The sequence below is a fragment of the Acipenser ruthenus genome, chromosome 6 (assembly GCF_902713425.1).
Source record: "Acipenser ruthenus chromosome 6, fAciRut3.2 maternal haplotype, whole genome shotgun sequence".
In the NCBI taxonomy this organism is placed as follows: Eukaryota; Metazoa; Chordata; class Actinopteri; order Acipenseriformes; family Acipenseridae; genus Acipenser; species Acipenser ruthenus.
This window is the reverse complement of record NC_081194.1, coordinates 21823156-21844718: the sequence shown is the minus strand read 5'-3', so window position 1 is coordinate 21844718 and position 21563 is coordinate 21823156. Positions and strand designations below refer to the sequence as shown.

General features: G+C 37.2%; 2 protein-coding genes across 3 annotated transcripts in view; one reads left to right on the top strand and one right to left on the bottom strand.

Moving 5' to 3' along the window:
- Positions 1 to 4584: 4584 nt before the first annotated feature.
- On the bottom strand, positions 4585 to 10952 carry LOC117410960 (zinc finger protein 16-like). Its single transcript, XM_034017939.3, has 2 exons — positions 10551 to 10952; positions 4585 to 6953 (listed from the first exon to the last, which is right to left on the bottom strand). Exon 2 carries the CDS (start codon positions 6921 to 6923, stop codon positions 5625 to 5627), a length of 1299 nt encoding a protein of 432 aa, XP_033873830.3. The 5' UTR covers positions 6924 to 6953; positions 10551 to 10952; the 3' UTR covers positions 4585 to 5624.
- Positions 10953 to 11244: 292 nt separating this feature from the next.
- Positions 11245 to 21563, top strand: part of LOC117411044 (ectonucleotide pyrophosphatase/phosphodiesterase family member 1-like) — a 55934-nt gene continuing 45615 nt past the window's right edge. The window contains exon 1 of one of the 2 annotated variants that reach the window (XM_059025226.1): positions 11245 to 11360. In XM_059025226.1, coding sequence (XP_058881209.1) covers positions 11328 to 11360 — 33 coding nt within the window. In that variant the 5' untranslated portion in view covers positions 11245 to 11327. Of the gene's footprint in view, positions 11361 to 19849; positions 20073 to 21563 lie in introns of those variants that run through there. The other variant, XM_034018071.3, reaches the window with a different exon arrangement.

Genomic DNA, 21563 nt, shown 5'->3' with positions numbered 1-21563 from the left:
TAAAATCCTGATTACTTTTTGTTACTATACCTGTTTTTTTACTTGTTTATCCAGTATTCATGTAAATAAACTAAATGATAAAGGGAGAGAGAGACAGAAATCCTTTTCACCATCATTATCACTATTAGTAGTAGTCATATTGCTACATTATTATTTATTTCTTCACAGACACCCTTATCCAGGGCGACTTACAATTGTTACAAGATATCACATTATTTTTCCATACAATTACCCATTTATACAGTTGGGTTTTTAGTGGAGCAATCTAGGTAAAGTACCTTGCTCAAGGGTACAGCAGCAGTGTCCCCCACCTGGGACTGAACCCACGACCCTCCGGTCAAGAGTCCAGAGCCCTAACCACTACTCCACACTGCTGCCCACATTGCCATAACCTTGTTAATATAACTGTTATTACTACTACTCTTGTTATTACATCATGTCTTCTGCGATATTTTTTATTTCTTAGCAGACGCCCTTATCCAGGGCGACTTACAATTGTTACAAGATATCACATTATTTTTACATACAATTACAAAGTGCACCTGTGTTTTGTGCCACATAGAAATTGTTTCAAGGCTGCTCACCGCAAATAAAAATTCTAGACCGAGGGCCTATGATAGTATCTTTGTTTTTCTAATAGCATTATTTTGTGTATTTTTTTTATTATGTTTTAATTTCAGGAAATGTTCTAAGATGTTCCGAGATGTTCTAAGATGTGTTTTCAACATGTGAACAAGAAAAAGTACACATATCCCTGACATTGATGTTTTTCTGATTTGCCTGCTGTTTAGTCCCAATGTCCATTGGAGTGGACAACAAAAAAAACAATAAAAGATTTGTGCTAAAATCTAAATTAAGTTTGAGTCTCATTTCTAGTTGCAATAAGACTAGGAAAAAAGATTTAAAATATTTTTTTTATGATTGAAAATAAATTTTGGACTGAAAGGGTTAAACAAACAAGGATATTAGTGAGCCTTGAGGTACAGCCTATTGGAGACCACAACAGTGATGTAGTATATGTCTTTGTGTAAGGTCTGAGAGTAATCTCGTATGCGTCATCAAAGGGAATGAGAAGGTCTTGAAACCACTACTAAAAGGTTACTCCAATCTAAGTCATAACAAGCCAGTATCTGCCAGAAAAATTACTTGCAATATAATTTAGGTGATAAATAAATAAAAAAGAGTTCAAAAGACACAAAGATTACAAGGTCTCTTCTGTGTGAATTTGCTTGTGTGTTTAAAGTTGAACTATCTGAATGAAACTCTTTCCATAAACAGCACAGTGTCACTCCTGCCTGAATGCACTGGTGTGTTTGAAGGAATAGAAATATACACATAACGTTACCCGTTAATAATTATATATTTACATGTTAATAATTGCTCGTTTGATATGCAGTAGGGAAATGTAACCATAGGAAAAAAAAAGATACCAATATTTTCAAAACTCAAAAAGTAATGTTTTACATAAGCCTATCTGTTTTTATGTCTCCTATATTTATTGGAGAATGAAACCACCAATATAAGTTTAAATAAACATACTCAACAAACACGTGCAAACTAAGCACAAAATTGCAATGGTACCCCTAATCCTTACTGTATCTAAAATAATGTGTTACGAAAGATGTTTGTAAACTGAAACATTGGGGTTCATTATATGAGTTACATTCAGTTTACAGTTTTTAAGCATCTGTGTGACAATACACATTGTGAAATCTGACTTTCATTTTGATCATTACAATTAGTTATAACTTGATGTTGTAATCAACAGTTTCTATGAACACTCTTTCAGATAAATAGAAAAAGCATGTAATTATACATGCATTGCAGTACATGTGAGACTTTCAAAAATTGTGAAAATGTGAATAAACCGAAAACCTGAACAAGTTTTTTTAATAATTGATTTGAAACTTATTTGATTAAAAAGCTACATTTTTTTTGAATTTTGCAAAATTAGGAAGAACGTGTTCCCTATTACACACAACAGGCAATATGCTTTCCATTTGCATACGTTATCAGGCCATTAACAAGAAACCTAGAATTATACAGTGGAACCACAACTTAGTTGAGTTTACTCGATACCCTTTGCCACATTAGTCAAAAATGTAATTTCTAGCTGTGCACATTACTCTCCTTTCAGCACTGCTCCTGTTCTGTGTGAGTTTACTTATAAGTTGGAATCTAACTGACAAAAACTCTTCCTGTGTTATATTGTATATTGATATTGTATCTTTACAAGTGTGTATCTTTTTAATGGTTTCTAACTGATAAAACTCGTCCCATGTTCAGTGCAATGACACAGGGTTTCTCCTGCGTGAATTTGCAGGTGTAATTTTAAGCTTCCAAAATGACAGAAACTCCTGCCATATTCATTACACTGATAAATGGCGCTCTCGTGTGTGCATCTTCTGGCCTTGTTCAACGGGTCAGAATGGCTAGCAAAACTACCAGTTCATTACAGAGGAGGCTTGAGATGTGATGCAAGAACAGTTGTAGCTGTCTGAGAAGCATTTTGTTTGTGGGGGAAAAAAAGAATCGGCGTTATGAAAAAAAAAAAAAAAAGATTTCTGAAAGGCTTCAAATTATTTAAACTAGCAACAAACAACTGAAAACATCTGCCCATACTTGATTTTTTTCCTAGAAGAATGAGAATGGAGCAAAAACAGGACCCTTTATGTAAACTTCAATATAGAATCAACCACCATATCAATTTTATTTTTCTAATCTGATTGAGGGTGGGCAAATAAGACCTAAACAACTCTTACTGAACATCAATGAGATATGTTGGCCTCAATGTGACATCTTATCTAAATAATTATAGCATTATTATCAAAATCCAAGAGCAAGGGGGCAGGTTTTAAGCATCACAATATTCAGTGCTTCATTTTGGCCACAAAACCTGTTACCTTTATTGGACAAAATTAAGACAGCTTGTTACATTTTCGCAGCTTTATTCAAGGTCGTTATTTGCACAATATACAGTGCCTTGCGAAAGTATTCGGCCCCCTTGAACTTTGCGACCTTTTGCCACATTTCAGGCTTCAAACATAAAGATATGAAACTGTAATTTTTTGTGAAGAATCAACAACAAGTGGGACACAATAATGAAGTGGAACGAAATTTATTGGATATTTCAAACTTTTTTAACAAATAAAAAACAGAAAAATTGGGCGTGCAAAATTATTCAGCCCCTTTACTTTCAGTGCAGCAAACTCTCTCCAGAAGTTCAGTGAGGATCTCTGAATGATCCAATGTTGACCTAAATGACTAATGATGATAAATAGAATCCACCTGTGTGTAATCAAGTCTCTGTATAAATGCACCTGCACTGTGATAGTCTCAGAGGTCCGTTTAAAGCGCAGAGAGCATCATGAAGAACAAGGAACACACCAGGCAGGTCCGAGATACTGTTGTGGAGAAGTTTAAAGCCGGATTTGGATACAAAAAGATTTCCCAAGCTTTAAACATCCCAAGGAGCACTGTGCAAGCGATAATATTGAAATGGAAGGAGTATCAGACCACTGCAAATCTACCAAGACCTGGCCGTCCCTCTAAACTTTCAGCTCATACAAGGAGAAGACTGATCAGAGATGCAGCCAAGAGGCCCATGATCACTCTGGATGAACTGCAGAGATCTACAGCTGAGGTGGGAGACTCTGTCCATAGGACAACAATCAGTCGTATACTGCACAAATCTGGCCTTTATGGAAGAGTGGCAAGAAGAAAGCCATTTCTTAAAGATATCCATAAAAAGTGTCGTTTACAGTTTGCCACAAGCCACCTGGGAGACACACCAAACATGTGGAAGAAGGTGCTCTGGTCAGATGAAACCAAAATCGAACTTTTTGGCAACAATGCAAAACGTTATGTTTGGCGTAAAAGCAACACAGCTCATCACCCTGAACACACCATCCCCACTGTCAAACATGGTGGTGGCAGCATCATGGTTTGGGCCTGCTTTTCTTCAGCAGGGACAGGGAAGATGGTTAAAATTGATGGGAAGATGAATGGAGCCAAATACAGGACCATTCTGGAAGAAAACCTGATGGAGTCTGCAAAAGACCTGAGACTGGGACGGAGATTTGTCTTCCAACAAGACAATGATCCAAAACATAAAGCAAAATCTACAATGGAATGGTTCACAAATAAACATATCCAGGTGTTAGAATGGCCAAGTCAAAGTCCAGACCTGAATCCAATCGAGAATCTGTGGAAAGAACTGAAAACTGCTGTTCACAAATGCTCTCCATCCAACCTCACTGAGCTCGAGCTGTTTTGCAAGGAGGAATGGGCAAAAATTTCAGTCTCTCGATGTGCAAAACTGATAGAGACATACCCCAAGCGACTTACAGCTGTAATCGCAGCAAAAGGTGGCGCTACAAAGTATTAACTTAAGGGGGCTGAATAATTTTGCACGCCCAATTTTTCTGTTTTTTATTTGTTAAAAAAGTTTGAAATATCCAATAAATTTCGTTCTACTTCATTATTGTGTCCCACTTGTTGTTGATTCTTCACAAAAAATTACAGTTTCATATCTTTATGTTTGAAGCCTGAAATGTGGCAAAAGGTTGCAAAGTTCAAGGGGGCCGAATACTTTCGCAAGGCACTGTATCTTCAAAAAGGAAAAGTATTCACGAACCAGAAATAAACAGATCTACTATAATGAATATATAATATATAATGTGTGTGTGCCAAATACATAAAACACTTTATGAAAACAGTTTAAAGCAACTCCATTCATCACTTTTGTATTTCTTAATAGAGTCAGTGGCTATTCCAGGTACATAATCTCCAAAAACAGAAAAATGTGAAACATTAAAGAATATTTATTTATAGAGAGGATGCTGCATGAATATTAATGGTGGTTTAGTTGTTCTATGACTGAGAAAGTTGCAACAAGTGACGAACCCCGAAAAGACAGCGAGTGAAATAAGTGAAATAAACACAGCACTCCATGTAAGTTCATGTAGTATTCTGGAAGTGTACAACACATGGAAAATACAAGTATTGTTAAACCTACATTAAAACAGCAGGGCTCTGGGAATTACTTTCCTTATAGCAAATGCATCTATTTAACAACAATGCATAGTTTTCATCTACGTGATTTGCCCAATCATTCATTCATTCTGTTGTTGTACCTGTGCTGGACCTGCGGGCACAAAGTGAATAAACAAAAAAAAAAAAAAAAATTCAAAAGCAGTAGTTTTTTTTTTTTTTTTTTTTTCTTCTAAATTGACAGAAAATTATTAGGATTAGAATGACTTTAAATTTCAGTTGTTAAATTGAGGTGTTGTCTATTCTCTCCACATACAGAGCATCAATGGAGGGTGTTTTCAGTGTAAATATGCTGGTGTTGCTTCAGAAGTGTATTGTTTTTTAAACTCTTCAAACATACAGTGCAGCTGTAAGGGGGCACTTTTGTATGGATTTTCTGGTGGGATTTAGGACTTCCTAAATGAGTGAATCTTTTTCCACACACAGTACATTCATGTGCAGTCTGTCCTGTATGAGTTTTCTGGTGTTCTTCCAGAATGTCCCTCCTTTTTGAAGCTCAGTGCAGGGATACGAGTTCTCCTCCAAACCTATTACCTCGCTGCTGTTTCTGAAATGGTCCCAATGCAACACCGTCATAGGGAGTCCCTCGAGTGGATTCTCCTGTGTTTTTTCATACAGTCCAACCTTTTGAATCTCTTCCCACATTCAGTACAGGGATAGGGAGTTTCTCCTGTGTGAATTCGCCTGTGTATGGTTAGGGAGCTTTTGCTTTTGAACCTGTTCCCACATTCAGTGCACAAATAGGGGGCCTCGCCTGTGTGAATTCGCATGTGTTTGGTCAAAAAGTCAATTCTTCTGAAACGCCTCCCACATTCTGTGCAGCAATAGGGCATCTCTCCTGTGTGAATTCGCATGTGTTTTGTTTGGCAGTCTGCCCATTTAAACCTCTTCTCACATATTTCGCAGTAAAAAGAGGGTGTTTCTCTTGTTTCTTCAGTGTGAATCCGCTGGTGTTTTCTCAGAGAACCCAAACTTTTGTAAATCCTTCCACATTCAGTGCAGCAAAATGGTCTCTCTTGGGAGTGAACTCGCTGGTGATTTTTAAGGGTCCCTGCATGATTAAAATCCTTGCCACAAACTTTGCAGGGATATGATATTTCATTAATGTCTTCAGGAATCTCTTCATTAATGGGAGAAGATTCAGTTGCAGGGATTTCCTCTTTAATCTGATCAGGATTAAATTCATGGACCTCCTGTTTAATGTGGGCAGACTCCGGGTCATGAACCTCCTGTTTCATTTGAGAATATCCCAGGTCCTGGTCCTCCTGTTTTATGTGGGAACATTCCAGGTCCTGTTCCTCCTGTTTAATGTGGGAATATTCCAGGTCCTGGTCCTGGTCCTCCTGTTTAATGTGGGAACATTCCAGGTCCTGGTCCTCCTGTTTAATGTGGGAAAATTTCAGGTCCTGGCCCTCCTGTTTAATGTTGGAACATTCCAGGTCCTGGTCCTCCTGTTTAATGTGGGAACATTCCAGGTCCTGGTCCTCCTGATTAATGTGGGAATATTCCAGGTCCTGGTCCTCCTGTTTAATGTGGGAATATTCCAGGTCCTGGTCCTCCTGTTTAATGTGGGAACATTCCAGGTCCTGGTCCTCCTGTTTAATGTGGGAACATTCCAGGTCCTGGTCCTCCTGTTTAATGTGGGAACATTCCAGGTCCTGGTCCTCCTGTTTAATGTGGGAATATTCCCAGTCAGGAACCTCCTGTTTCATTTGAGAATATTCCTGGTCCTGGTCCTCCTGTTTAATGTGGGAATAGTCCAAGTCAGGAACCTCTTGTTTAATGTGGATGAAGCCAATTTCAGGGACCTCTTGTTTAATGTGGATGAAGCCAATTTCAGGGACCTCTTTTTTAAAGTCAACACATTCCATTATCCACACTTTCACTGGCTACACTTTTATCTGTGTAAAGAAATAGATACAGAGTTTCATTAGATAAATCTATGACATTCCAATTTGCAAGTTTTTTTTTTTTTTTTTAATATGCATTTCAAGTTTCTGGTTGTTTCTGGGTGAAAGAAATCCAGAGGAGCTCCACAATTATTTATTTATCAAAGCCTTTAACTTATGAAAAAGTTGAATGGGACACATCCAAATACCACAGGTTTTGTGTACCCTTTATTCTATAATATGAATTACAGTACCAAGCAGAAAAATAAAATCTTACTGTAGGTTTTCAAAACTATGAGTATGTTGTAAATAGAAAACTAAGAAACGAAATTATTTTTATTTTAGTGGTGTGCTCTTATACACAAACCTTTTTGTTTGGTTATCATCCATAAATATCAGTAGGTGGCAATAAAAGCAGGGTTAAGCAGTAATTTCAAATTTCTTTAACAAAAATAAAAAGTTAAAGTTAACTGTAGGTGTTAAAGTTTTACTGAATTGCATTAATTTAATGATTTGTAAAGCTTTGTGATTTTGTATGCTTAATGTGATAGAATAGGTTACTAGCTATATATCATCAGTAGGTACTTGTGTAGCAATTACTTAAGTACTTTAACTTTATTCTATACATTACTGAAGGTACAGTACTTGTTATTAATATGTGTTCGATTACCCAAAGAAATAGATTATGTGAACTAGTATTGGTCCCAATTAGTTTGGATAATTGACTCTCTACTGTGTGTGTGTGTGTGTGTGTGTGTGTATATCTATACAGTGCTCACCCTTTATAACGCTATAGTGGGGAGCCATAGTTTCAAAACTGTGCTATTTGTGTTCCGCCTTATAACGAGTATAAAGGGCTACTGTAATGGCATTATGGAGCAAATGGGAGCTACGACCCTACCGTAGATTATGCATTGTTCCTCACTATCTTGTAAAGCGCTTTGTGATGGTGGTCCACTCTGAAAGGCGCTATATAAAATATTGATTGAAAAAAGATATTTTATATATATACATATATGTGTGTATGTGTGTGTGTGTATATATATATTTATAATCCAGGGCTGGCAATGGAACATGAAGCAAGCAATGTGATTGGTTGAGCAAGGTTCCAGCTGTCCATATATTGGATGGATACGGACAGTTGGAGCCTTGTCCCATATTCTAAATCACTGTGATGCCTCACAGAATCTAAAATTATCAGATGGTAACCATCTTGCTTTTACAGTTACAGATGTAAAGCTGTAACTATGAAACTGAGTGACCAATTACCTGCAGAAAATCCCAAAGTAGTAAGTAGATATGCCGATTTGGATGAAGAACAATTAAATGAACTGGAAGATATATATATATACCAAATCGCTGTCTTTATACTCAGTCACCCCGACTTTTCCAACATAATTTCCAACAACATTTTCCATACACTTGAATTGGTTTTATGTCCTGGATTGTCTAGTAACTGTGTTTTTGTATATAACATTACATGTACTTTTTTTTAAATTTAGAACATCACTTTTCATATGATGCTCTTATTCGGCCAGCTTCTATTTGCATTCCAGCTTCTTATTCGCATTCCGCAAATTGAGCAAGTAACTGGGGTATTCAAGGGTAAAATCGCTTTGGGCCACTTATTTCAAAGTTGATTCTCACGAGGAGGAACCCCTGTTACCCATATGTATTTATCCTTGCCCAAAACGGATTTTCATACAAAAACTGAAAAAAAAAAATCACACAAAAATCCAGGACGTCATCATTTGCAAAGACTTTAACTCAGTAAGAGTTTCCGCACTCAACCAGTCTTCAGTAACAAGGTGTGAACTTATATAGTAAGAAAACAAATCAGAAACCTCAAGTGTACTTCTATTTAATATATACCGCATTTTAAAAACAATGACTTTTCGAACACAATTTATTCTTCAGATTAAATCAAAGAGTTTTGAGTTTTTTGACCCTCACCTCTCCCTTCACCCCCACCTGACCTCTCCGCTCTGCCTGCACTAGAAGACTGGCTGTACCTCCTCTACGCTCCCCTGCCCCCAGAGCCCGCTCCTTCTCCACCCTTGCCCCGCAGTGGTGGAATGACCTTCCTACAGATGTCAGGCCTGCCCAGTCCCTGACCACCTTCCAGTGCCTCCTCAAGACACACCTCTTCAGACGACACCTGTAAAACTCAACTCTTCCCTTCTGAACAATACAGCACTCTGCCTTTAGGCACTTTAACTTGCACTTATCTGCTCCCTATTTTCCTGTATTTAATCCTGCACTTAACCCAATCTGTAGAATTTTGTATTTCATTTGCACTTGTATCTAACCCTGATGTAACTATCAACACTGTTATCTGCTCTTGAACTGCCCCAATATCAAATAGTACTGTGTTTTGTATTTGCTTTTATTAGGACTGAAGTCATTGAATTTTGTATCTTACTCTTAATTGTACTGTAATTATTGATATGTAATTTCTGTATACAACTGTAAATCGCCCTGGGTAAAGGCATCTGTTAAGAAATAATTATTATTATTATTATTTATTATTTAATTCTTAGCAATAATAATAATAATAATAATAATAATAATAATAATAAAGTATTATTATTATTATTATTATTAAAGAGCCACTGTGAGCTCTAGTTGTTCTGCATTTTATTCTATATCTTTGACCTCCCAAATAAAATACCTAATGTAAATAAAGATAAAATGTACATTTTACTACGTATAGTTGCGCTGCCTCGCGGTAATTAAGCAACAATATCAATTTAACAAAGGTTTAACAAATTTACAGATTAATTTATTTAAGTTTACGGTTAGTTTTACAAACTTGTCCTCTCAAACTGTCTCGGGGATTATGGTGCCAGTTGTCTTTAGATTTACCTCAGTCCAGCAGGGTGCTATTTAATTACAGTTGATCTTATGCAAGCGATTTAAGGCCTAAAGCGATTTAACCCATGAAATACCCGTTACTTATTCAATGTGTGTTATTAACCAACTTGTGTCTCCTGTTCTTCTGTCAAAATTCATTTTGGGCCGAGACACATGGATAACGTAGAGAGGTCCCCCTCTGTGAAAATCAACTTTGAAATAAGTGGCGCAAAGCGATTTTACCCTTGAGTATCCCAGTTACTTACTCAATTTGCGTTAATTGGATATCATGACAACTTGTGCATTGTAATCTGTGCCATGTCTGCCTGCTGTTCTTGCACCAAAATCCGTTTATATATATATATATATATATATATATATATATATATATATATATATATATATATATACACACACACACACACACACACACACACACTTAAATGTGTGCACTGTTGATGTACTGTATACGTCTGTGGGTGGCAGCATATCCAACCAAGTACTGTATGTAAAACATACAAATAAAACCGCCGGGAGTCTGCTTAAAACACATAATTACTATCCCCAGGAATCGAGCAAAACAAATAAAGGAAATCACACATTTAAACAGTAAAATCATAAAAACATTAGTAACAATGAAGAACAAAAATCGCGCTACATGTTTATATCAACCACCAAAATATAACGCTGAGATACACATTTCAACCTTAAATAAACAAAACATACAGTACTTAGTATTTTAATCATTTTCCTTACCTGTGTACCTGGCAGTGTGTCGCTTTGTTTGTATCCACACTCAGAGTCAGTTTGTTAATTTAAAAATATTTTGCTTTCGTGTTTCTTCTTTAGAAACGTTCTGTTTTTTAAACAACTACAGTATAGTAATGCTTATACGTTACCGAGCAAATAATCAAGACAATGTATATCACAATCTGTCCTCAACTCTGTCAACAGCTCTCAAATACTACTGTGGAAGCAGCGTGCTGGTGATTACTTCCTTATAAAACAAGGATAACGAAAAGGATAGGACAATGATGTCATAGACGGGAGGAGCTAAAACAGGGGCGAGTGCCTGGAGCCCAGAAATTATACTTGCTCAGATTGCATTGAGAATAGACTGACAATGAATACGTTTTGCAGGTATTTTGCAATGACTACTACTAGTGAGTGTCCAGCCAAGTTGGAAGAAAGGCTGGAGTAACACTGCTGTGACTCTCGAAAATCAATGTAAAATACTTGTGAAATTAATTATTATACGTTCTAAATAATCGTTATAAAAATAGTTATCGAAAATGGGCTGTAAATTATAAACAGACTCGTTGTATCACATTTTCACTACCGCCAAACAGTGGGTGCATTCACGACACTTTTTTTGCCGACTAGATTGCAGACTGGAGTCTGCGTGTAACGTCACGGTCTGTGCAGACGCAGCGTGCACAGCTTTGGTAGATGAACAACAGTTCTGAGCAGAACCAAAATGGAGGTGGTGTTGAGAGAAATTTGAATGGCAGAAGTGGATGCAATGATCAGAAAATGTATAGCAGAAACAGTCCCTGCTATAAAGAGGTAATATAAACGTATGTTTTGTGATGTGAGACAAATTAATGAGTATTATAGCGGGCAGGATTCCCCCCGCCCTCTCACAAAGGGGTTGTTAGACAGTATTGTATTTTGATCTGGGACAAAAATAGTTCAAATACTTACACACATGGTCACATATCTCACTTCGAATACCTGTTATTAAGCGGATTTATTCATCTTAATTCAAAGTAGGTTATTCCCTGTCCCTGATAGCCTTTCATCAATAACCAATTACACCTGCTAAAAATAACAGAGCGGTTTTAGGTTAATTTCACCGTTTATCATTATTATTATTATTTTACATGTTTAAACCTTTGGAATAAATATCGGCATATTTGAAAAGTATAATAACTGTGTGGGAAAAGAGTTGAATCATTTTAATTTGTATTACAAACCATTCATAAGATAATTAATGACATGACTCGAAGGCGATTCACACCCCCTGACTAGGTGGCAGTACTACAGGGGGTGCGTTCACTACACTTTTTTGCCGGCTAGATTGCAGACGGGAGTCTGCGTCTGACGTCATGATCTGTGCAGACGCAGCGTGGACAGCTTTGGTAGATGAACAACAGTTCTGAGCAGAACCAAAATGGAGGTGGTGTTGAGAAAAATTCTAATCGCCGAAGTGGATGCTATCGAAGTTCCCTCTGTGCTCTACCAGCTTCATAATTTACAGCTTGATCAGAAAATGTATAGTAGAAACAGTCCCTGATATAAAGAGATAATATAAACGTATGTTTTGTGATGTGAGACAAATTAATGAGTATAATAACGGGCAGGATTCCCCCCGCCCTCTCACAAATGGGGTTCTTAGACAGTACTGTATTTTGATCTGGGACAAAAATAGTTCAAATACTTGCACATATCTCACTTCAACTACCTGTTATTAAAGCTGATTTATTCTCCTTAATTCAAAGTAGGTTATTCCCTGTCCCTGATAGCCTTTCACCAAATCCCAATTACACCTGCTGAAAATAACAGCGGTTTTAGGTTAATTTCAACAGTTTATCATTATTATTATTATTTTACATGTTTAAACCTTTAGACTAAATATCGGAATATTTGAAAAGTATAATAACTATGTGGAAAAAGAGTCAAATCATTTTAATTTGTATTACAAATCATTCATAATATAATTAATGACATGACTGGAAGGCGATTCACACCCCCTGACTAGGTGGCAGTAGCACATGGAGTGAGGATTGTATCTGCTTGCCTACACACTTCTTTGTCAGCCAACGCTCGTCTATTGTTTTGAGCCGCGGCTGCTCCAGCGCAGTACCTCTTGAAAAGCTGCGCGGATCTGCAGACTCTTAAGCCCGTGGATGCGTGACCTGGTGACGTCTTTTCCTGCTGCGTTCACGCAGACGATGAATTTGGACAGATTTTCCGCAGAATCTGCGCAGATTTAGAAAAGTCTGTGTATCGTGAACGCAGCCTAGGAAAATATGCGTACGTGAACGCAGCCAGTGTCGTTACTGGGTTAATACTGTATAGTGGTGATTGTGACACCATGTGTTCAAATCTCACATCTGCTGTTTGTTGTAATAATTAAACACTTTCAAAAAACAATTGAATGGCGCCTGTAGTGATTAACGCATTGAATCATGGGATTGATTGTCCTATCCTGCATGTTACCATCCTTGATGTAAAACAGTAAGATTGTAAATTACTACTTTGCATACAATAGTCCCCCAGGGTTTTATAATCCAGCATTTGCTTCAATGCATTCCAGAAACTGTTGTCTTTCTTCATCTATCCTCTGAGGCTTGGTGAACCAATGAATGATGTCAAAATATTAAATATGTCAAATTCAACAAATAATTAGATCAATTATGTTAATTGAGAGCTTAAGTTGGAATGAAAACCAAAAGACCCTGTGGCCCTCGAGGACTGGAGTTTGACACCCATGATCTTGTCTATATAGAAGATCTTTGTCTTTGTTTTCTCTCTCTGTTTACTTTCTGTCTGTTTAAACAAGAGAACAGGGGCTTGCTCTATAAAAACTGCACATCCCAGTATTCCCTGGAACAGTATGGATGTTGATGGAATGCAGCATTTATTATGTGCATTCTGGGAACAGTAGTTTTTACTCGACAAAGTAAAAATCAAGTTTCATTCTTTCATCCAATGAAATTAGTCAAATCTTCATATTGACCCACCCCTACACTAACTGGAAGGGTAATTAGGAAATCAGAATTGCGAAACCCCTCCTATCCCCATCACTCACATGGATTCAGTATTGACCAACACATAGGTAGGCCTACCGTTAGAATATTTTTTCTTATTATTTTCTTTTTTTTAATGGAAGATAATAATAATTTTGCCAAAGGGTTAGTTTGTTATAAAATGTTATTCAGTGTGAGTATTTTATTTAAAAAACAAAAACAAAACAATAAATGACCGTAATTAAAGTTTTAATTAAAATATACTGGTTGTTTCATATAGTCTAAACTTCTTTACTATAGAAGTGGTATGGAGCATTAAAAAAAAAAGTAAATCCTGGAGATATTCTTTCTGACAAAATATAACATGTTGGCTGTAGAAGCACAATGACCAAGGTTTAAAACATATTTTTGAAACAAATCATACCTAGGAAATTTAGAAATATCCGCCATAACACTGTTATGGGGTGTAGGGCCACCACAGACAAGGCCGAAGTCGGGGGTGGGGGTGGGGGGCATTGCAAGGGACACAACTGCACCTGGGCCCAGCATTGTGCAGAATGATCTCCGTGAACGCACCCATTGTCTATCAGGAGGCGGGACGCAGAGCCAGGGCTGTGGCAATAGGTCAGTGTTAAGGTCATGTGATTCCTCTGCTGGGAGATGTGATAGGGTGCGTTGTTAAATTCATGGGCGCTCTGCATCGCTGAGTCGGAAGTGACATCACTTGGTGCTCATCGGTGCGGGGAATTTAACAACAGTTTGGTGAATCAACATCGCTGATAATAATAGAATCTCTCATATCGAATTCTTGTATGTCACCAGCTCAGTCAGCTACTCTGCCAAATGTGATATTGTTATCAATATGTTTATTACCGCTATTATATATTTATTAAAAATACACAACTCCATACCCATTTTCAAAAGATTTGGCATCTCTGAATCTACAATTGCATTGATAATAGTATCTCCGTACAAGACAAATTTCAACAGTGGGAGCGGCCATTTTGGTTTTGCTGCAGTTCACCGAGGGTGCATTCACGACACTTTCCCCCCCCCCCCCCCCCCAACTAGAAAGTCTGCGGCTGACGTCGCAGTCTGTGCAGACGGAGCGTGGACAGCTTTGGTAGAGGAACCGCAGAGCAGACTAATCAAATATGGAGATGGAGTTGAGAGAAATTCTAATTGAAGAAGAGGATGCTGCCTGCTTAAGTGCTCGAGTATTTGGGCCAGGCTGGCTGGAGTTAAGATTTTAACCCCATCCCTTCCAAACTTAAATTCAAAATATACAAACTTTATTTACTAACACACACAAATTCACATTATATTTACAAAATTATCTGTGCAGGGTCTCTGTCCTGTCACAAGGAAAAACAAATATGGTTTTCATATATTTTGGTAAATGGGACTTTAAAGTCCCGTCAGTACTTTAAGAACTCTAAACCCCACATATTGAAACATAACTTGTATAATTACAGTTGAGGAATCTTTGACCTGAAATGTCAGAACATGTTTGTACTCACTTGTATACCAATACAGCCGATATGATGGGTGCTCATATCCCCACCCACATACCAACTTGTATTTGTTTTTTCTCTGATAATTGGGGGACAGACGGACAAGGTTGGGTACAGTTATTTAGCTCTATCTTCCCCTGTTGTCTGGAAATGCAGATGGTAAAAAAAACAGCTGAATTTTAAGTGGCTATCTGACAATGCTTCTTGTTTCTCACATTATCATGTGGCTGGCACTGGAACATCAATACTGTATCATATAAGAAGAGTAGAGCTTTTGTATTTTGTTTTTTTTTAGCAATTAGCATATTCTCAAACAACTGTTGTTATATTGTTAGTAAAGGGGCAGTCGTTGCTGTTTTTTTTTTGACTGATTTAAAAGTGTTGAGGAAAGTCAGTTTACTTTATTCTGAATCATCTTCTACCAGGAAAAACCCACTATCGTGGGCTATTTTTAGAGATAATCTTTGTGGTCAACAAATATTTTACTGTAGTCAAATGCAATGGCACTAGTCTTAAAAAACGGGGTCCTTAAAGAATAAATCAGCAAAGGCATAATCTTTAGCATAAGCTGCAGCGTACACAAATAATCAGTTGCTTAATTTGTGTATTCCACATTTTTGTTCTCTATACTTTCCTTTTTATGATTTTCCACCAGCCTTCCATTAACAGTCATTAAAAGTCTAGACTTTGGTTAAACTACTGTCATTGGACTGGATGATTCACCACCATTATTTTTGTTTTAATGACGTTATATCACAGTACTATAACATAACTAAGCTGTTACCAAAAGCATTTTCATCACAGTATATTACATTTTGAATGAACTTGCAGTACTCATTTGTTCATTCTTTGTCTGCAGGCATGGTTTAGCCCTTTTATCATAAAATTGTATTCCCCAAATGAGGACTGACACTAGTCAGTCAAATTTATCCTGGGGAAAGAAAACCATATAGGGAATTCTAACTTGTGAACTATGTTAACACAATGATAATGTTAGTTGAATCTTTAGAAATGTTGCTTTATTAAATCAATGAATTATTTATTTACAGTAATAAGAATTCTAATCTAAGTATAATTTTATGAAAATGTAAATTGTCTGTATCAGGGACTTATTGCTGTTGTGTTGTAGGGGCATGGAAGCAGAGATATAATCATTTATACAATAAAGCAGATGCTACAGGAACTTCTCATCCGACTCCGAGTTCCAGAACAACACGGGACAGCCGTCATTCATTCGTTGTACTGTTGAAATGTTAGTGTCAGTACCCTAGCGACAAAGCACTTTATAAAACCTGTTAATGTAAATCAAAAGACATATTACCAAATGACAATCATTTAAATCTTGAACCTTTAAAAAATTGCTGTGCACATTTACCATGGTAAACTTAAAAGGAAACCATATATATACACTCACATATGTATAGTATGAATACATGTTGCCATTTGAAACCACTTATTCCAATCGCAGGGAAAACTATTTTTTTCTCCATTACTACTCGAGTACTCCAGAACTAACTGACTTTGCAGTGACTGAAGAACTTGATTCCTTAGCAATAACCTATTTTTTCATTATCTAGGAATTTCCCAGAGGAACAACTAACACCTGGAATAACTTGAGGCCAATGCATAATAATCTTTGAAAAATTCATAGAGGGTAAACATGCAATCTAGTAAAGCAAATTACACCTTGCTAATAGATGTATATAATGCAGAAAACCACATTCGCCATCCTGCAGTGAACCTTTCAGAGTAAACCTTGTAATACTTCAAATTTTTGTACACAGTCAGCTTACTATATTTCACCACATGGTCAAGTGAAGTATATGTTCAATAAATATTTGCTCTGTCCACACTATGCCTTTAAACTGTATTAGTCGCCTTTAAACCAGCTTAAAAGTGCTATATGTGGTTAATGTCTACACCACGCAGCATTTAATACCAGACTCGAAACCACCTCAGTGGTAGTCTCGAGTCCGGTTCTAAATTAGATCGCATCAGGTAGTGCGGTTTGTCAAAAGTGTGGATGCTGTAATACCAAGCTACATTTTGTGTATATCCTCCAATATCCCAAAATGCTTTCTGATATGTTTTGGCGCGTAGATATTACAAATACTGTACTCGGAACAGGCACCTGCAGGAGTTGAGAATGACTATCAATACTGCTGTACTGTATACAATGTCTGATGCTAATTTATTAATATTAATATCTTTACATAGCACCTTTCATAATGGACCACCATCACAAAGCACTTTACAGAGGTCGGCTGTGAACTGTGCATTATATGAAGTCACTTACAATAGGACATTGATTTAACATCTCATCCACTGGATGGAGCACAAGGAGGTTAAGTGAGGTTAAGGGTCACACAGTGAGTCAGTCAGTGGCAGAAGTGGGATTTGAACCGGTGACCTTCTGGTTACAAGCCCTGGACTTTAACCACTGGACCACACTGCCTCCCACTGAATGAGAAATGCGGAAATCCAGACTAGTACCATGAGTGCTTTACTTGCAAAGAAACAGAAAATGGTGACTTCCACGTTCCAAAAATCCACTGAAAACTGTGAAGCACGAAACACATTACATTTTAACCTGACAGAGGTGTTTGTTTTACACAAATATCCCTCTTGAAAAATTGGACAACTAAAAAGTAACATAAATTCTTCAGACTAAGTGTAGCAAATGGTGGAGCAATTCCATTTCACAAGCTATTGTGCATAGGGCCCCCAAAATATCGGTAGGCGTAGGGCCTCCTTGTCCTTTGGGTGGGTGTCACTTTTGAGTCCACCTTATCGTTTGAAGCTCATGTTAGAAATATAACTAAAGTGTCATTCTTTCATCTGCGTGGCATTGCCCGGTTAAGATCATTTTTGTCCTCATCCTCTGCTGAGAAATTAATTCATGCATTCATCCCAAGATTGGACTACTTCAATACTCTTTTGACTGGGGTTACTGTTAAAGTACTCAATAGGCTTCAGTATGTGCAAAATTCTGCAGCCCAGGTTTTAGCTCCTACCTCTTCTTGTGAGCACATAACACCTGTACTGTATAAACTGCACTGGCTCCCTGCGAGGTATCGGGTTGACTACAAAATTCTGCTCCTTACCTGGCTGCACATGGCTGTCTCTCCATCAGCCCTGACTACAATTTTCCTCCTCCTCCCCCACTCTGCCACAAAACATACTCTACTAGAGTGGTTTTATTCAACCTTTTAAAGTGCAACTTGTTATGGCTATGAAATGCATAAAAGAAACAAATATTGACAAAAGCATTCTCAAATATGTTTTAAGCATGGAACACATACACTTGATTCAATTCTTCTCTGGACAGCCTCCTTACATACACTGATATTCTCTTCATTTTGGGACAATGGGGAAATTATCTCACCCCTTCCCATTGACACAGTGGCCAGTTGTTATTAACCTTATATCATGAACTGTCATGTCCAATTTGGAGGGCAGTTTTTTGGGGAAGCTCACTTGTAATATTCATACTGATCAAGTTAACATGGAGCTGAAGAGATGGAATTGTTTTGTGATGTAATCACCGTTTATTTTACATTGTTGGCTTTGTAGAACAATTATGTTGTAAGTCAATGGCAGTACTTTCCCCCCCTGTATGTCAACTACAGCCACCATTCCTATTTGCTGATGTCATGCATTTCTTATGTGGGTCACACAACTGTGCAACCCTTCTGAGCTGTTATTGTATTTCTTTTTGCAGTACTAGGCTACCCACATTTTTGGCCAGAAAAAGCCACATGCCTCTGGTATCCAGTGGATAACGCGTCAGGTCAAAGCATTAACTTCATGGTTTGTCTGGTCCTCTTAATGAAGTGCAAGGCTAATGTAGAGATACAGTGCACTCACACATTTTGCTAATTATGTTGCATTATAACAATTAGTAGCTTTGCATGAAAATAGAGAAGCCCAATATTATAGCCTAGGTATACTGGATGACAGTGAAAGAAGGAGAGCCAGCAGCTGTCATGTGTTGCCAAAAAAAAAAAAAAAAAAAAAAATCTAATTGTATATACTTGGTAGCATCTTGATAAGAAGGTCAGTGGAAGCCTGTTTTGAAGAGTCAAATCTGTATCTGAACAGAGCTTTTAGTATAGTTAATCGTAGTGGATTCAATGTCAATGTTATCAGCATTTCAAAGTATACATTGAACAAGGCAGCCAGTACAATTTGTGGCCCTCAAATCGTTTCTATTATTATTTATTTCTTAGCAGACACCCTTATCCAGGGCGACTTACAGTCGTAAACAAAAACACATTTCAAGAATACTGTGGAAGGCTGCTTAAAATGACAGACATGTTCTCTCTGTCAAAATTTGACCACAAAACTACACAAATGTGCTTTGTCAATATCCACCTGAATTAAAAAGGTGTGTTTGTTTTTATTTATTAATAACTTATAACGTTTCAACTTTAGCCTACATCTTATCTTGTAATGTGGAAACATACAGATGTCCACCCCCCTGATATGTGTAAACAATGTCCAGGTGTAACTTGACCTGCTTCCACATTAACCTTATTTTTTATTTAGCATAGGGTTGAAAAAATAACTTCTTGATTGAACATCACAAATACACAGTTTAAGCAATACACACATTCCAATCATGGTACAAATTAAAAATTAAACTGCCTGCAATGGCACATGCCATAAAGCAGTGTCTCCAGTTTTGAAGAAGTGCTATTTAGTTTATGTATGCTACTCATTAAGAACCTTTTTTTTTTTTTTTTTTACTGCCGAATCAAACGGAGTGGAGGCGCTCCAGTTAGCTCCCTAGGCTATAAAAAGGGAAGACGGTAATTCACGAGTGCATAGTTCCAAAGAAGAGAAAAAGCTCGACAGAAATGGAACTCGACAGAAAGGAAAGCGATTTACAGCCAATTGGAGGTTCGGCTGCTACACCAATGCTGGGGAATGTGGAAATTAGAGACCAAGACAAAAGCACTGACCGCGGTAAAAAAAGAAAAAAGTCAAATGCATGCAAAATACTCATCGGGGTAAGTAGAAAACAGAAAAAGGACGTAGCATTGAGAGCTGACTATACTATTTGGGGCGGCTGGTTCAACTTTCTCTGATGCATCTATTTTTAGCAGGGTAACAGAGAATAAGAGAATAAGAAATCCATCAATGATACAAATATAGGTATCTACTAATATTAAACGAATGGCAATTTTGCTTATCTGTTGTAAAATACTAGTAGTTAAATATTGGTAATGTTTTGATAACTATTTGAGTGTAGGTAGTTTAGAATCATAGGCGCCGACTGTGTGTGTGTTGGGATTACATATTAAATAAAGTCTAATTATATTATAATGCTTTAATTTATAATAAATGCACTCGCCTACAAACACTGTCTTCACTGATGTCCCACACATTATGTCTCACTGTCGCTTTGAATAAAAATGTCAGGCTTATTTACATCTAGTTCTGTGCTGAGGTTTTTTTTTTTTGTTGTTGTTTTTTTACATTATGTTTGCTAATTTGACCAATTTTATTGTAAGTGCTTTGGTAGTTTTAGCAACCGATATCTATTAGAGTTAAGACATTTCATGCTCGATATAAATTATGTTGTAAAATATAAAAAATATGTAGGTAAATCAGGAGTCTTTTTACCAAATGAGCCATTTAAGCTGCAGGAAATGACTGTAATACAAAACAACCCTTTGTTTATAATCAAAAAAGCGAACTGGTTCTCAGGAAAAATAGGAAAAGTGGGCGGAAAAAAAAAAATATGGACATCTGGTAACCCTAGCTTTGATGGCAATGACTCCAGAGACAGTGCACTCAAAAAGAGGCAACACATAAACTTACAGCTACTGAAAGTTTGCAATAAAAATTATTAATAGCAATTGGTTGTAGCATTATTCACCTCCACTATCCTTTGTTTTCTTTACGGCGATGATTGATTTTTATAACCGCGTCTTCGTTCGGCGTCCAATACCAACATCGCTTTTAAGCTCAAAACTGATTGGTCCATATCTATGGAGTCATAAGTCCGGTAGCAAAATGTTCTCGGAGCAGACTTACATACGTAATGAATTGTGGAAATTGCTATTTTGCTGGAAGAATATTTTGCTGGAAGAAAATTAACATTTTGAATACTATTCACTGTAACATACGAGCACTGTAAACTTTTTTTCTTTTTCTTTTTGAAATAACTATTTTAGGCGGCTCATCTGGAAAAGTAGACGGCAATTTCATGAGATCCATTTGTAAGATGTTTTTTAAACTCGGGTACATCCTCAGGACGCATACGCAGCACCTGAACGAAATTCGAATTTTCAACTGTGTGTTCACGAAAGGGCATTCCCGGTGCAGCTAAGAACTGCAACGAAGTTATCATCGTCATCATTTAAATCCTTGCATGCTGGATATCACGTTCCTTGCTTGTTGACAGAAGACTACATATGTATGTTCTCACTTTTCAGATGCAAATACACTCTAAGCAGCACCACGGTGTACAGATGAATTTTCGTGGGATGAAAACC

Excerpts from the sequence above, each read along its gene's own strand:
- LOC117410960 (XM_034017939.3), bottom strand. The coding sequence starts at position 6,923 with ATGGAATGTGTTGACTTTAAAAAAGAGGTCCCTGAAATTGGCTTCATC.